The sequence below is a fragment of the Trichomycterus rosablanca genome, chromosome 23 (genome assembly GCF_030014385.1).
Source record: "Trichomycterus rosablanca isolate fTriRos1 chromosome 23, fTriRos1.hap1, whole genome shotgun sequence".
Taxonomy (NCBI): domain Eukaryota; kingdom Metazoa; phylum Chordata; class Actinopteri; order Siluriformes; family Trichomycteridae; genus Trichomycterus; species Trichomycterus rosablanca.
This window is the reverse complement of record NC_086010.1, coordinates 3,997,246-4,014,072: the sequence shown is the minus strand read 5'-3', so window position 1 is coordinate 4,014,072 and position 16,827 is coordinate 3,997,246. Positions and strand designations below refer to the sequence as shown.

The window sequence follows — 16,827 nt, the reverse complement described above, 5'->3', positions numbered from 1 at the left end:
ATTTTATTAAGTATACCTGGTGAGAACTCAATGAATGCAATGAACTGACAGCTTCAGAAACACTGTCCTGAGTCAAGTGAGCTTTACATCACTGTGGGCTTAGATGTATAGTGTGTTGCTGATCACAGGGATGACAAAAAACTAAAGCTTCTGAAGTATGACGGCCTCTAAGCCCAGAGCAATATCAAGCTGGCTTCACTGTGGACAGCGTCAGCCGTGTTTCAAAATGCATTGCAATAACAGAAGCAATTGGTCAGTTGACATTTACTTTTCATACACCACCATACATGCACATGGGTCTGATTTTTGGTGTGCATCTGTTCATGTGTGTTATGCCACAGGGAAAATGGTGCGCAGGCGGACCGTGATCCAGCTGTCTCAGGGTGATGGAAGACCGTGTCCTTCACAGATGGAGCAGTGGAAGCCGTGTCCAGTTCGTCCCTGCTATCAGTGGCGCTACAGTGCCTGGTCCGAGTGCCGTGTCGAGGTATGCAGCTTTTTACTTTGTTTCAACTCCACTCTTCTTAGACTCTTCTTCTTTATAGGATACTGAAGTGTGTCTGTGAGAATTATTGCCCATTTAGTGAAAAGGACAGCTGTGAGGCCAGAAAGCTAGACTAGCAATTAAAGTTCTGATTCATCCCAAAGGTTTTTTAATGGGGTTGAAGTAAAAGCTCTGTGCAGACTGCAACCATGTCTTCATTGACCTTTTTATGGTGGGCAGTCTCATGAAATGATGTTGAAGGTATACCATTATTTTTTATGATTTATTTCTTATACACCAGTTAGTAATAGGTATGGCTGAAACATCTGAACTTAATAATTAGGTGTGGTGTCCAGATACTTTTGGCCATATAGTGCATCTCCATTCTCGGCTCAGCTTCTTCTTCTGATTTTATACCACAATAAATTTTTATATTTCCACCTTTATTGTTATTTATCTTCTCTTATACAACAGTTAGTTCCGACCTTACAATCTGATTGGTTGAGAAGCGTTCTAACCGTGCTGATATTCGTGATAACAGCACGGCCTTTTCACACCACAACTGTATTACTCAGCTGACGCGTTGCCAGTAACGACAAGCTTCATGCACACAAACGACACACGCAGGCGACACAGACTTTATTCCCGATCGCGTTTTAAATCCGTTATCTGATATACAATCTAGCGCACTATGTAGGGAACATTAATGTGTTTGTAACACGAACAGTTAGTTTAATAGCCCAGTTAGCAGCTCCTAAGAGTTCTGTTATCACCCATATCCTTTGGTGTGTGAGAGGTTTTTTATTTCTTTTTTTCCCTTCGGAGGTTCTTGCCTTCTTCTTCTTCTTGTTCTTACCTCCCTAAAATGAGTTTTTGCAACTTGGGATGTCTGCTGTGTTAAACTCTATATTCGTTGTGGAACTACTTTTTGGCGGTTATATTGTCAATATTAAAGCATATTTAATATGAAATTCAGGGCTTCTTTGATTTATTTTCTTTCTTTATTTTGTAAAAACTGTTGTATAAAAGCAATAGAACACTCGAGGTCGTGTGTTATCGCGAATAGCATCACGGCTGTGATGATCTACGGCTACGGATCTATGATGTTATTCGCGATAACACACTCCCTCTCGTGTTCAATTGCTTAAATATATTCATTTTCCATCGTTTCACTTTCAGTCGATCATTGTACATTTGCTCTCTTACCTGCATTTTGTTCATATCTCATCTCAATTCCTTCTCGAGATTTCTTCTTACTTTCTGTTTTCACTTTCTGCTTCTTTCATTCTGCTCACTTTTCATTTCTCTGATTTCAAACGGACGTTTCCTTCATCGCTGTTTTCTTCTCCTCTCATATTCTGTCTTTGATGAATGGCTGAGTTTCGGTAAAGCGTTCAGCCGTGTTGCACCTCCTCTGCTGATGCACCTCAGATCTGATGAATCTCTTGGCCTGTTTTAAAGCCTCCAAGTATAAGAACCAAAAAGAGAAAACAAAAAGTTTAGATGTTTCCAGTTCAAAATGCAGAAAGACAAGAGTATACATTTTCGTTTTTAGCAACTGGCTGATTAACAAATCAAGATGCAAGGTGTTTGTGTGTGTTTCAAATAAGGCAACTGTTCAAACTGTTGTAAGTACTGTTATAAAAAAGGGTGCAGTCAAACTAGCCATTTTCATATTAACAAAGATACTTCACCAGATATAGTCAATCCTAATCACTAATGAGGACGTGTTACCATGCCACAAAATTAATTCACAATCTAGAACTGACATCATTATTAAAACGTGTGTGTGTGTGTGTTGTGTGTGTGTGTGTGTGTGTGTGTGTGTGTGTGTGTGTGTGTGTTATAGGAGGTTGTGTGTGGCGAGGGCCGGCGTTTTCGCAACCTGTCCTGCTTCGTCTCAGACGGCTCCCAAGACACTCAAGTCAGCCTGGTAGAGGAGGATCTGTGTTCAGTTCTGGAGTTGGCAATCGATGTGGACAAGAAGATTGTTTTGGAAGAGGCGTGCACTTTACCCTGTCCAGGTAATGCAATACTGTATATGAATATTATTTGGGCTTTTGACACCTATGAGAAGATTAAAGGAGATATTTTGTGCTTTTGATTAATTTAGTATATTATTTTGGAGGGAGATTTTACATCCAAAGTGCAAAATACGCTTTCTTGTGATTTCCTTACTCAAATGAACAAACTTCTGTATCTTTAAAATACTTATTTCTAACTTGATGCATAGTTTTATATTGACTGTAAAAATGCACTTCATATGAATATATATATATATATTGTGGCGCCGGCGAGCAGGAAGGATAGCGTCAGGGCCGCGAGTGAGCTGCCTTTGGCAGTTCATTCAGTGGTTTAAGGACAGACACCCATCATACACACATACATTCATACAACAGCCAAACATATAAGCTACTTACCCAACCCTCACCGCAGCCACCCTACTCCCAACACCAGGATACACGGCTACGGTGAGCTTAGACACCACTGCCGCAAGGCTTTCTGGGTAAAGCCCGTGCCAGCCCCCAGTGGCGACGCTACACTGCCCCCTCCCTAATGGTCAACCGTCCCGGTGACCCACTCACCAGCGTCCACTGGGTGGCTCCTCGGCCAGACCGCACCCCATTATACTGTCGAGCCGCTCTTCCACCCACTGCTGGACCGGGCACCCTGCCCCTACAGCCACCTGGGCTAGCGCACTCAGACAGACCGGGCATATTGGCCCACCAAACCACCAGAGCCACCCAAATGCCACAATCCCACTTCTGACACCAACGTGGCGCCGGCGAGCAGGAAGGATAGCGTCAGGGCCGCAAGTGAGCTGCCTTTGGCAGTTCATTCAGTGGTTTAGGGACAGACACCCATTCATACACACATACATTCATACAACAGACAAACATATAAGCTACTTACCCAACCCTCACCGCAGCCACCCTACTCCCAACACCAGGATACACGGCTACGGTGAGCTTAGACACCACTGCCGCAAGGCTTTCTGGGTAAAGCCTGTGCCGGGTTCCAGTGGCGACGCTACAATATATATATATATATATATATATATATATATATATATATATATATATATATATATATATATATATACACATTTAAAAAATACATTGAAATGTATTTAGTAAAATGCATAATAATACTGCAAATAAAAACAATTCTCTTGTGTGAACTGCTGCTCTTATTGGTTGCAATTAGTTAATAAGGTATCACACAACACTTAGCAATCATGGTGAAGGGAGGAAGAAGCTTCCTAAAATGTCTAGGGATACAATTATTTATAAGACAAGTAAACATAGTAAAACATAGTAAAACAGGCTCTATGTAAAACCGTGTACATCTGCAAGTGAGAGTTTTATGTAAAGGTCTTGCAGTGGGTATTGTAGTAAAAAACTGTTCATTTCCAGGTGATTGTTATCTGATGGAGTGGTCGGACTGGACCATGTGTCAGAGTGTATGTTTTAACGGTCAGCGTCTGGACTCCAGTGCCGTGCAAGTTCGTTCCCGTTCCTTTGTCGTCCAGGAGCCTGAGAATGTTGCCCAGTGCCCTGATCAGGAGTGGCAGTCTCGTCCCTGCACTGGTCAGTAAAATCATTTTATGTACACTCATAAATGACTGAAAAAAGGCAACTTATATCATATCGGTTTGTTTTTGTGTGCCGATGTGCAGACGGTGAGTGTTTTGAGTACAAGTGGACGAGCGGTTCTCGTCTGGTCTGGTGTGAGCGCTCAGATGGAATGAACGTCACAGGTACATCCAGTCCTCTCACTGGGAAATCAATGTCTATCTACGTATATAGCTAGTATATGTAACACCTGTTCATTTCAGAGTGCAGTAGTTTCATTTTTAGGACTTCAGTTTTTTAAGGCTGATCTTTGACTTACAGGAGGCTGCCCACCAACGAGCCCACCTGGGGTGGAACTGTTATGTGCGCCACCTTGTAACAAGCCACGTTCATTTTGCCAGGTAAGATACAAGACAATTAATCAACATTTATCAGAGGATTATGTCTCTCTAAGCCTTGTGTTTTTGGGGCTGTGGGCAGCAATTACCACCAGTGGCAACCAGTCCTGGTAAACAGCATTCACTGCCCTTAGGGTATAAAGTATCGTGTGTGTGTATAGTGTGTATGGTGAATCTCTCCTGTCATTCTGTATTACTGATTTAGTGGATCTCTGCTGTTCCCTGCAGGAATCTATAGGTATTACTCTGACTGAATCTCTGCTGCCCCCTCCAGGACGTTATATGTAATTACTGTTAGAAAATCTGCTGCCCCATGCAGGGAGTTGACTGTATTACTGTGTAGTGTCTCTGCTGCCCCCTGCAGGAAGGCGAGTGTGTGTGTGAGGAGGGCTACTCGGAGGTACTGAACCCTGAAGGTTTACTGCAGCATTGTGCTCCGATTCTAGTACTGGAGATCCCTACAGCAGGCACCAAGACTAACGATGTGAAGACGAGCCGAGCTGTAGACCCCACCACCTTCACCACAGACGATCCAGGCCCACCGGGGCGCACCTGGTACCTGAAGCCCTTCGGACCAGGTATTATGTTTCAGAAACCTTAAAAATGTACTTAAGTGTATTAATTGTATTTTTGCCATATCTGTATCGTTAAACTTATATCTGGCTAGAGTTGTAATGTAGTAAATAATAACTGTCTATATTTTATCAGTATTTAAAGTAAAAAGTACAAATTTTTTATAGTCTACCTCTCATTACACATTGTATTTTTTGTCATTTATTCAGTTTAAAAGGTTGTCTGAGAAGAAATCCAAATTTCAGGAATTCTGTTTTATATGATTAATATAATTTCATATGATTGATGCCTTAGTTTGGTAGTTTATGTGCATAAAATGATCTATAAAAGGAAGTTTGTATTGGAAACAGAGTTCTTTATGACCAATTATTAAAAATTTACAGAAAGTACACATTTTGATACTCAAATCAGAATAAAATTGACAAATTTAACAACATATAACCCATACCCAAAAGGTAAAGGGTTGCCAGTGATGTGACCAAACAGTCAAAATAAAGACTTGGACATGCCACAGATCTTTTGATGCACAACTTTGTAGCTGCAAAACCAGCTACATAATGGTACGTCTAACCATGCCCGTTTTTCCTCATACGAAATCTGGCAACCCCAACCACTTAGTTTTACATAGCTAATAGTGTGTCATTGTGCTACTAGAGGACTGTAAGTAGGTTACAGAAGTAGATAACTGCTGTTGCAAAATGTAATTATGTTAGTATATTTTAACAATCTGTTAGGAACTAAGTGATCAGTAGCAGAAAATTGGTGTGAAATTGGGTGTAAGCAAAATGTATCACTATACTACAAGCCTTAACACCTCTTTTGTTGCTTTACAGATGGTAAACTGAAGACGTGGGTGTATGGTGTGGCGGCTGGTTTGTTTGTACTCCTAGTATTTATAGTGTCCATGATCTATCTAGCGTGGTTAGTACATATAAATTTCTCTAAATCACTTTCATTAATTTCACTGATCATTCATGATCTCTGATCATTCAACCACACTCTCCTGTTAGTTCTCATTTTACTGTGCCATGTATAGTTGGGCGTAGGTGATGCAATATCAGAAGCCATTTATGAGTTATACATTTATGCATCCAACTGTGTATACATCCATCTATCTATCCATGCATTAAACTATCTGTGCATCCAGTCATTTATCCATTAAAGCATCAGTCTATTTCCATGCATACATCAATCTATTCATCCAACCATCCACTAACTCGCCAAACCTCATATCCCTCTATTTATTATCCCTCAACCCACCCATAGTTTTCATCTATCTATCCATTTATCCATTCATCTAGAAATAATCTATCTATCCACTCATTAACCTATCCATCAATTGGTCCATTTATGTATATTTATCCATCCATCCATCTATTGTTCGTCATTCAGCCAGTTATCCATCCATTCATCATCTCATCATGTCTTAATTGTGTATTCACTGTACTGTGTCCTAATGCTCCTTATTCTGTCTTTAGCAAAAAGCCAAAGAAACCACAGCGACGACAAAACAACAACAGACTGAAGCCACTAACTCTGGCGTACGACGGAGATGCTGACATGTAGCATTTCTAACAGCCTACTCTGAACTTCCATTCAAGTGAAATTAAAAGAGACCCTAGTGAGCTGAACACTACTTCCATCGGACTTTTTTACAGCGGAGCCTTTAGAACTCCTACACACATCGGGAGGTTGCCTTTATTTAATCACACAGCTGGCTAATCTGAGCGTGTTATCTCTTTCCTTTGAGGTCATTCTGCATTTGTGGAGGCAGAAGAGTCCATATACGAAGCCAAAACTCAATAGAAAGCAGTTAGTGAAATGATTCCTGAGAGAAAGACATCCTTGCATTGTAGAACTTTTACTGATTTAACTGTTTTTTGTGAATTGTGGAGGATTGCTGTTTCTGTGGGAGTTGAAGATGAGGAACTCAGTGATGTACTGCCTCCTCTCTTCTGTCTTCATGCTCTATTGCACTATATTAGTGCAGCATGATATGCATTTACGTCAGGGGCTGTTGTCATCAGAAGAAACGAGAAATAACAGAAGTAAAAGATGTGAAGTTTACCCTTATCACGATGGGTTTGGGACAAAGTCAGACAGTCAAATTGCTTTTTTTTAGTCACTTGTGCGTTGTAAAGGTTGTACGATTTGTCTTTTATTTCTCATTACGTTATAGTTATGTGTTTTTTACTAATTGAAGGGTTTTGACCATTTGTTCTGATGCACTTGTGAGGATATAAAACAGTCGTGACTGTGATGTTTTGTGCTTACCCAGCAGTTTCTGCCTTACTGTTTATGAAAACAATAAATGATTATTAATATTTATTTATGCATAACTGCCTATTTATAACAGAGCAGAAGCAATACACATGTATAGGATAACCTGTTTTACTTACCTGCATAAGTTGGTGTTAACAAAGTGTGTTCTTAGGCAGGTCCAATTAATGCTGCCACATTACCCCACTGCTGCGCTCACTTTCATTGGCTGCCTGCTTGTCTACAAAGCCAAACATGGATCACCCCCAACCCAAGATAAAGCACTTATCAAACCCCATTCTGTAATTCTTACACTTACTTTCAGCAACAAGTCAAGCTTATCTTGATCCACCACTCAGGAAAACGAGCACCAAGGCTGTTCCCTGTACTTCCCTGTACTGCCCCCTGCTGGTACACTGAAGTCTCTTGCTGTCTTCAAAAGACAACTACAGGACGACCACCTTACTAATTACCAAAACTAAAATCAGTCCTACTGGCTGTTTAAGATGTTTTAGTGGCTCTGTTTTGCAAAGAAGAAAACTCCTCATATACTACAATATTACATGATAAGATATATAATTTTATTTATTTTCCACACTGGTGCACCATGCTTACAGGTACTTTAACAGTACAGTTTACTTCTATTTCTGCACATTTCACCTCCAAAATAATTTGTCAGTTTTTGTTTCACACATTCCTTTATCACAGTTCTGAAGGGTGTGGTTCTGTGTGATTTTAAAGCTCATAAACCAAGACCCAAGAGGTCTGATCAGGAAAACTTGATCTTAAAAGGCTTCAGTTGAAAGTCAGTACATTTCAGATTAATAATGGGTCATCATACACAAGACATGTCTGGTTACAAAACCTTTCGACTTTCAAAGTTGTATTGTGTTAAAAGCAGAAATTATTTAAATACAGAATGTTTGAAGGAAATATAATTATTTATAAAATATAATATATAGATATAGATTATATCAGAAATTGCAGCATTAATCTGAAAAGCTGAGACATTATATACAAATGTAACTAATTATATAAAATACTATTCATTTCACAATGTCACAGCTATGGTACAAACTAGGAAATACAACATATATTAACTTATTAATACGTTTTTAATGATCTTCTGGTTTATTTTGTTTGTAAAAGACTAATCCTATTACTGAAGCTGCTCATCACCCAGATATATAAGACTACTATGGCTGGTGATGTGAATGTTTATTTTCTCTTTAATTTAATATGTAAATAACGACTCGACTCTTTTTATTATTTTGCATATTAAAAATGTATACATTTATTTTCTATGGCAAAACGTTTGGTATAAATGAAGTAAAACGTGGTATCATATCTCTGTTGACTGTTGAATTTCATGTTGTAAGTAAGAAATTCTTAAAGGTTTAGTGCTTTTGTACAGTCTGGATATGAATCTGATGGATTACAGATAATAAAGAAACCGGTTTGATGGAGATTACAGTGTTTTGGTTCAGTGAAATGAACAAGATTGTATCATGCACTGTCATTCAGAGTAGAATTAGTAACTTTCAGTATATGACAGGGTGAGGCAGCAGACTGTGTCCTGTGGACAGGTTTGGCATTTTCCCTCGTGGATTTTCATCCAGACACTTTATCTTCTAATCACACAGACTGTGAATTGGCTGATCTTAATTACCTCTAGGTGTGAATGAGAAAGTAAATCAGTGAGTGTGTGATGCCCTGTGATGGACTGGCACCCTGTCCTAGGCCTTAAGCCCAGTGTTGCCAGGTGGCGTCCGACCCACCTTGATCAAATTAGGGTTGCAGTAGTAATTAAAAATGAATAAGTGAAAAATACATGTAATTATTTAACAACACTCAAAAAAGAGATCAAAAACCCAGAAAACACAAGAATAAGCTTTAAGCACATGCCAGTAATCATGTGTACATTTCTGTGTCCTATGATGGTCTACAGCGCTATCTAGTGGTCAGTAAATAACTTTGGGAGACGATATAAAATTTATTAGTGCTTTGTATTTTATCAGGACTCGAATGTAATAAAATCTTACTTAATTCCTTTATACAATAATAATATACACCCTATACTGTACAAAACCAAAACTCTAAAACACCAGTCAAGGATGAGCCCTTATTCAGACCTCTTTTGGCCTCAATTACCTCAACTGTTTTCATGTACTGATACTTTCAAAATGACCATTTCTTTACTTACAAAATCTAAACAGATGCAAGTACCTTCATTAGCATATCACACGTTTGGACAGTTGTTGAAATATATCATGTATCAGAAATGTATGGACAGGATGACAAAGCAAGTTCAAAGCCAAATCACAATATGAGTCTCCTTTCTGTGTGGAGTTTGCATGTTCTCCCAGTGTCTGCGTGGGTTTCCTCCAGGAGCTCCGGTTTCCTCCCACAGTCCAAAGCTGTGCAAGTGAGGTAAACTAGAGATTCAAAATTGTTCATGACTGTGTTTGACATTGAACTTGTCAACTGATGAATCTTGTGTGACCAGTAACTATCTGTCCTGTCATTAATGTAACCAAAGAGTATAAAACATGACGTTAAAATCCTAATAAATTATCTGTAAATAAAAAACCCTACAAGAATGATACATCTACCCAGGAGTGTAGATGATTTTTTTAATGACTTAGCAACAGCTTACAAAATGCCAGAAAAACATCTAAAGCATTTCAGGGTTTCAGGTCGATCAGGGTCAGATTAACATTATAAGCAGAATAAATATGATGGTTATACAGAACTGAGTTTTCTTTGAGCATCCATGTATGGTGTGATTTGAGAATAGTTAAGGATAAATATGCATTCCCAGTCTTACTAGGATTTAATTTTTTACATGGGTAAAATAAGGGGATGCAAACTTTATGTAAATAATTTAAATCCAAATTATATTTTCTAACATAAAGCCAACAAACTTTTATGCGATGTGTTCAAAAGCAGCTATGTGTTAAATAGACCTATTTGGCAACCCCCGATGAAGCGTCTCTTTACTCAGTGGGCTGTATTGCAGCTGTGATTGTTCACACATACACATCTGGAGAGATGCACTGTCTCTACACAGAGCTCAAATCTGAAGCAGAAAGAAACGAGCTCTACTCATCTCTAGTCTGACGGTGAAGGAATGAATGAATGAACTCTTGGTTTGTTCACTTCTCTGCTGTTTCACTCAGTAAAAGTTGGAGGTCCATGATGTTCTCCATCTGCGCTCTGATGTACCTCATCATTTCTGCTATACTCCAGGTAGGACTTTTACTTTTTGTTTAGCTTTTTAAATTCAAAATAATTGTTTTAATTAGTTAATTCGTTTAATGAGATTTTTTATTTATTTGTTCATTTGCACAAACCATCTGTATTATCTGTAATTTTTTATCATACATGATTATTAACAACTGCAAGGTTAACCTTATTATACATAAAAAAAATTATTCCATTATTATTTTTATAATTAATAACAAGAAATGTAAAAGTTGTGCCAAAATGTTAAATGGCATTACAGAACTCAGTGTGTCTAATTTAGACCCAGCAGGTTTTATTTTTACTGATAAACTGTTACTATTTCAATTATTCTAAAAAGTTGAAGAACTCATTATAAGAAATCCAAAGAAAGCCATAAACTGCATCTCTTACAAGTGTCACCATTTGACTTCAATTTTCAAACTTAAGCAAACTTTATTTATTTATTTATTTGTTTGTTTGTTTTGATAATGCACTTGATTTTTAATGACACCTTTTACTCACATGAATACTAAAATGCTCAAACCACAGTGTTATGTAAAAAATCACCACTTCACCACTGAGTTTTCATGTCAGTAAACATATAGATGGAGTTACATTTAAGTTGTTTATTTTTTTACACTATATCACAGAGTAAGTCGGATCTTTAGATGAAGCTTGGTTGAATGTGACCCTTTTGGGCCATCTTCAGCTCTCGAGGCGATGTGTATAGAGATGCAGCTCTTAGCTCAGTCGCCAATCGATTTCTTACTAATAGGAATGAGAGAAGACATGGCACTCGATCCTCCTAAGGATTATTGCATTTTTAAGTGTAAATGTGTACGTGTGAGCGGTATACCAGCCTGGAGCTACAGATCTTCTATTATTCTATAACCTTCAGTGAAATATTCTTATGTACCAAGGGTAAGTTGGTTAGATTCTACATAAATAATAAGCAACAACCAATAATATCACTGTTACTATTTTTGCAAACTGTAACATGCAGTATTTGCTCTGTAAAATCTTGGCATTTTGGAAGATTTGATCATTAAGCCTGATGATTGTAATCTAATGTTTATATACAGTAAGAAAAAAAACAAATAAACTCTTTTGTTTTCATTATTTTACAATCATTAAGCACTTTATTAGGAACACCTGTCTTAAAAGTGCATTTAGCAGCCAGTTTGTCAGCTACATCTAGCTGACAAACTGTTTGTGGGTATACAACCACTAACTGTAGTAATACAATCACTTTGTAACCCTGCGCAACACCACTCATTAACAGAAAGGGACCCCCTACTGAGCAGATGTTAAAATCATAATAAATTATGAACACATAATTTACTAAAAGAGTTTCCCAGGCCCTAAACACACAAACCTGATCGTGTATGTTTAAATGATTGACATTTTTATGGAACAGTTAATTATATGTCATAGCACTTTAAAAGAAGAGTGGACGATTGTACAGTGTAACGTATGACAAGTTTATTATTGCTATCCATTAAAGGAAACGGTACAGGAATGTACATTTTGTAATTGTGTGTAAATTGAGCTCCACAGGGGGCCGGAAATTGTTTTCTTTCTTCCATTTGGTGTCTAGACATATAGATAAAGCTATAGATGTTGGTAGTGTTAGTGCTTCAGAGCTTTAGTGGGGACAGTTTTCTGTCTATGTGGAGTTGGTCTTGTCCTTCCCATTTCTGTGAGGGTATTTAGGTACTTCGCTGCTTATTATTATAGAATAAATGAATGTGTGTGTTATGCAATGCATAAAAATTAAAAGGGTTAAACTCAGCTTGGAGCTGATGCTAGTTTGTTACAGATAATCAGCCAATTATTTACTTAACTAATTATTTACTTTACTTACATCTAGGCGTAGTTTTGAAATTTTTAGTGCTTTAACAGTTAAAAACCAGGATGAGCACTGTCGCCTTACAGCAAGAAGGTCCTGGGTTCGATCCCAGGTGGGGCAGTCCGGGTCCTTTCTGTGTGAAGTTTGCATGTTCTCCCCATGTCTGTGTGGGTTTCCTCCGGGAGCTCCGGTTTCCTCCCACAGTCCAAAGACGTGCAAGTGAGGTAAACTGGAGATACTAAATTGTCCATGACTGTGTTTGACTTTAAACTTAAACTGATAAATCTTGTATAACGAGTAACTACTGTATATGTTTTGTCATGAATGTAACCAAAGTGTGTAAAACATGACGTTAAAATCCTAATAAATAAATAAATAAAAACCAGGATAAACTCATTTCCATAACGTTTTAATCAAAAGTGAAATCTGTTTTGTAAGCCTCAGTTTGCCCTCAGTTAGCATCTCAGAATGCTTTTCTGTTGTGATCTTTCAGGAGCCACAGTCAGGTCTGTTTTTGTATTTTTTAATGCCCTGTTTAAAGGGTAAAAAATGAAGATGAAAATAAACCTGAAGCATTTCAGCCTGCGACAATCTCAACACATCACAATCACAGGATCCTGGTGGGAGAGATCATGGCAGTGATGTAACACGAGTGATAGCTCATTACTTTGTCCTTGGTGCATCTCGCAGCTAACCTTGTACTGACTTTTCATGCCATCGTAGCTGTAGTGATTCTCAGATGAGTGACAAACTGTAATATTTGGGCTATTGATTTGAAAGCTAACTTATAAATCACCTCATTTTTTATAAGACAGATACTGTCAGAGTGTCCCATTTTACCCGAGAGTCAATGGTTCATCTCATTCCAGCAGAGCAAGTTATTAAAGTGCACTTTATTTACCTCAGGTATTTATGATAACTCTGGAGCCTGCATTTATAAAGCTTTATAACTGTGTTTCTAATTGTTTTATAGGATATTTTAATTTAGTAATGCATCATAAAACTCTAATAATATATTAATATAATAATATAGTTTAATTCAGTTTAATTTCAATAATTTCCCTCAGGATACACAGTGTCTATCTATCTGTCTGTCTGTCTAATCTGTCAATCTGTCTGTCTGTCTGTCTATCTAATCTGTCTATCTGTCTGTCTATCTAGCTGTCTGTCTGTCTATCTAATTGGTGTAGTAGCTGTTTTTACTACTAAATAAAAAGAACAGTGGTGAATCTACCCAGGAGTTGTACTCAGACACATTTCATTTTCTCTGACAGACAATACAGCTTGAAGAACACAGTCCAGAGATCACTGACCTTCAGCAAAAGTGGCAGGACTTTAAAGCGAAGAGGCCAGGCTTAGGCTCAGACATCCAGCCTGTGAAAATGGAAAACAGTGCTGTTGGATCTTCTCTAGAGTTGGAGGAGCTCAGAAGTGAGCAGGATCTTGATGACTGGCTCCTTGACTACATCGGCCTTCAGCCATCGGGTCAGCAGTCTAAAAGACGTCCGTCTTTTAAAACATGGAAGCTCAGAAAAATGTTTGGCTGGGGAGATTTTCACTGTAGCATCAAGTCTGCTTCCTTGGACCTTCTCATCAAAGGAAAGATAGTTGACCATGGAAACGGAACCTTTAGCATCCACTTTCTATGCAATACCACCGGCTTTGGGAACGTCTCCGTGGCACTGGCACCATCTTCTAAGATGGTGGAGTTTGGATTAACGCAGAAGGTGGTTAAAGAGTCAGTGGAGTCGAAGCTGTTTAACTGCAGGGTGGAGTCGGAAAAGGTGGAGCAGAGCAGGAGGAGCTCTCGCTGCAGGTTTGACCTTTCAAGGAGCTGCGAGTATCAGCAGACCCACAGTCACGTCTCCTGGCTGTGCTCTAAACCGTTCAAGGTCATCTGCGTGTACGTGTCCTTCATCAGCGTGGACTACAAACTGCTGCAGAAAGTCTGTCCGGACTACAACTACCACAGTGATGCTCCTTACTTTCCTTCTGGGTGATGGAAAGCTGTACATGATGCAGGACACATAATTGGGATTAGTGTGGTTAGATTTGCCGAAGTAAAGTCCTCCAGGCTTCAGTATGAGCATGGAGTATCTACTTGAGTCCTGTTGTAGTTGATTAAGTGAGTGTGACCTACACTTTATGACCAATAGTATATGAACACCTGGCTGTGAGCTTGTTGAGCATCGACATTAATAATGAGTTGGTGCCATTTCCAGCTTTAACAGGCTCCAGTCTACTAAGAAATCTTTCCAAATTTGTGCATTTTTAAAGTCTGTCAGTTGGAATTTGTGGTTTTGTTTGGTCAGGCCCTGATGATAATGATGTTGGACCTGGCTCATCACCATGCCATTAATCCAAAAGATGTTTATTAGGGTTAGCACAAGGATTTGTGTACTCTAAGCTCATGAATCTATATCTTTATGGATTTTGCATTGTGCACAGGGACACAGTCCTGCAGGCCCTTCCTTTAAAGGTGCAACAAAGTTAGTAATAATGTATTTTACTTGTTTGCACCAGATACACATAGGTCTACTGAACTCATGCAGGTGTCCACATACTTTTGCCATAAAGTGTAGGTTTTGTATAACCTGTAGATGTCGAATAATTCATAGTAGTTGAAGTTTAAAGTTTGCAATTACTTGTAAGGGACACATATATCATATCAGTCTTGTTATTTAAATACCTTCATACATCAATTTAGATTGTTCATATGGAGAAGGAGAAAGCACCTTGCTTTGTGGCAAGGCCATATATTGTTTCACTAGTGATTAAAGTTGTCTACACTGGTGATTTTTCTGTGTCAGTATAAATACGGCTAAAAAACTATGTATATGCAGGTTAGGAATGATGGTTGGAGGCATTTCTAATGAACTTCAGGTTCCAGCATCATTTCTACAACATATGTCCATAAAAAACAAGGCAGGTTTCACTGTCCACGGTCAAGCAAGCTTTTGTGGAAAATCGGCATTGTGCTTAAATCTCCTATGAAGTTCAGTACTGATTACACAGACAAAGAAAGAAAATCTTACTGAGGAGAGAGACCAGGAGTATGTTTGGAGGAAAAAAGGTGAGGTATTAAAACCCAGTAACACTGTACCTACTGTCAAGCATGGTGGTCATATTATTAAGCTCTGTGGCTCTTTTGCTGCTAGTTGAACTAATGCATTTCTGCAAAAAGGAGGCCGGAGCAGTGCAAGACACACCACCATGGGACTCTGGAGCTATGGAAACATGTTTTCTGGAATATAAATTACACTTCACCATATATCGATCTGTAAGAATGGGGGGGGGGGGGGGGGGGGGGTGTTGTTGTTTGCATGCCAAGAGATGTTTGACATAAAATGATGATCCGGGGGTACAGTGACACAGAAAATAATAATGTGATAATGACATAACGTCAACGTACATACTTTTGCAATGTTAGATGTTCAACAAGCACATACTGTATGGATGGGATATGTAGATGTCCACATACTTTCTGTTATGAAGTGTATTTGTGATTGGATTTGTATGGCCTTAGATTGAAAAATACATTTTCCTTTTCCATCTATTACAATCAGTTGTATCTAAATGGGTTTTTCTGGGCTGTAGTCAGTGTTACAATAATAATTTTTAATCTCTGTGACTCAATGTTTGGAACCCATAATTCTTATCCCCCTGCACAAAATGCAAAATACAAATTTTATTTATTTTAATGTGGGTTTATTATGTTAGGGAGGAGAAATTGAGATGGTTTGAGCATGTGCAGAGAAGGGATGAGAGTTCCACCTGAACAAGGGTGCTGAGTATTGAGCCGCCATGTGGGAGGAAGAGAAGGACGCCAAAGATGAGGTTTATGGACGTGGTGATGAAGGCATGGCCTCCTAATTTATCAGTGATTATGTTTGACTATAGCTGGTGACTTTTCTGTGCTGTGTGTTAGTGGAATGGTTTTCATGACACTGTTGGAAGCAACCAGAAATGAAACACTTAACACACCGGCATTAACATGAGTTATTTTTAAATGAAAATAAATTGAAATGGTCTGTCTTTAATGACAGACAGATTCAATCAGAGAGAAGAGCTAATTTTGGGTAACGTTCAAGAACATTAAAAAAGACATCATACTGAACATCTTTTCAAATGGACACTTTCACACCCCTGCACGTCATTTAGAAGCAAATCTGTTCTTTATCACACCACGTCAGCCACCCTGTCTGAAATTCTTCTCGGTAAGTGTTTTTTTCCTTGATGCACCATCTGCACAGCTGTCTCCTATGATGCTGAAGAAATGTTAAAAATATTTAAAATGACAAATATCCTTTGACATGAATGGAAGGTGATGAAAACTCACACAATTATAATATTTTGAATATGGCATCTGGTATTTCACCCAGTCGATATGTCAGCATTTTGAATCTTTAGAGGAACACCTCAGTTCTTTTTTACTGAGTTTTTATTATACTTTTAACCACTGTC

The 16,827-nt window shown here is 38.5% G+C and overlaps 2 protein-coding genes across 2 annotated transcripts in view; both read left to right on the top strand.

The window, feature by feature from the left end:
- The window catches only part of thsd7ab (thrombospondin, type I, domain containing 7Ab), a 109,613-nt gene extending 102,898 nt beyond the window's left edge, over positions 1-6,715 (top strand). Inside the window, exons 21-28 of the mRNA XM_062985178.1 lie at positions 342-487; positions 2,334-2,508; positions 3,901-4,074; positions 4,164-4,244; positions 4,381-4,460; positions 4,822-5,035; positions 5,864-5,951; positions 6,509-6,715. Coding sequence (XP_062841248.1) covers positions 342-487; positions 2,334-2,508; positions 3,901-4,074; positions 4,164-4,244; positions 4,381-4,460; positions 4,822-5,035; positions 5,864-5,951; positions 6,509-6,596 — 1,046 coding nt within the window. The 3' untranslated portion in view covers positions 6,597-6,715. The remainder of the gene's footprint in view (positions 1-341; positions 488-2,333; positions 2,509-3,900; positions 4,075-4,163; positions 4,245-4,380; positions 4,461-4,821; positions 5,036-5,863; positions 5,952-6,508) is intronic.
- A 3,772-nt stretch (positions 6,716-10,487) lies between these two features.
- LOC134300755 (neurexophilin-1) lies at positions 10,488-14,363 on the top strand. Its single transcript, XM_062985177.1, has 2 exons — positions 10,488-10,538; positions 13,638-14,363. The coding sequence occupies exons 1-2, from the start codon at positions 10,488-10,490 to the stop codon at positions 14,361-14,363; spliced, it is 777 nt and encodes a 258-aa protein (XP_062841247.1).
- The last annotated feature ends 2,464 nt before the right edge of the window (positions 14,364-16,827 follow it).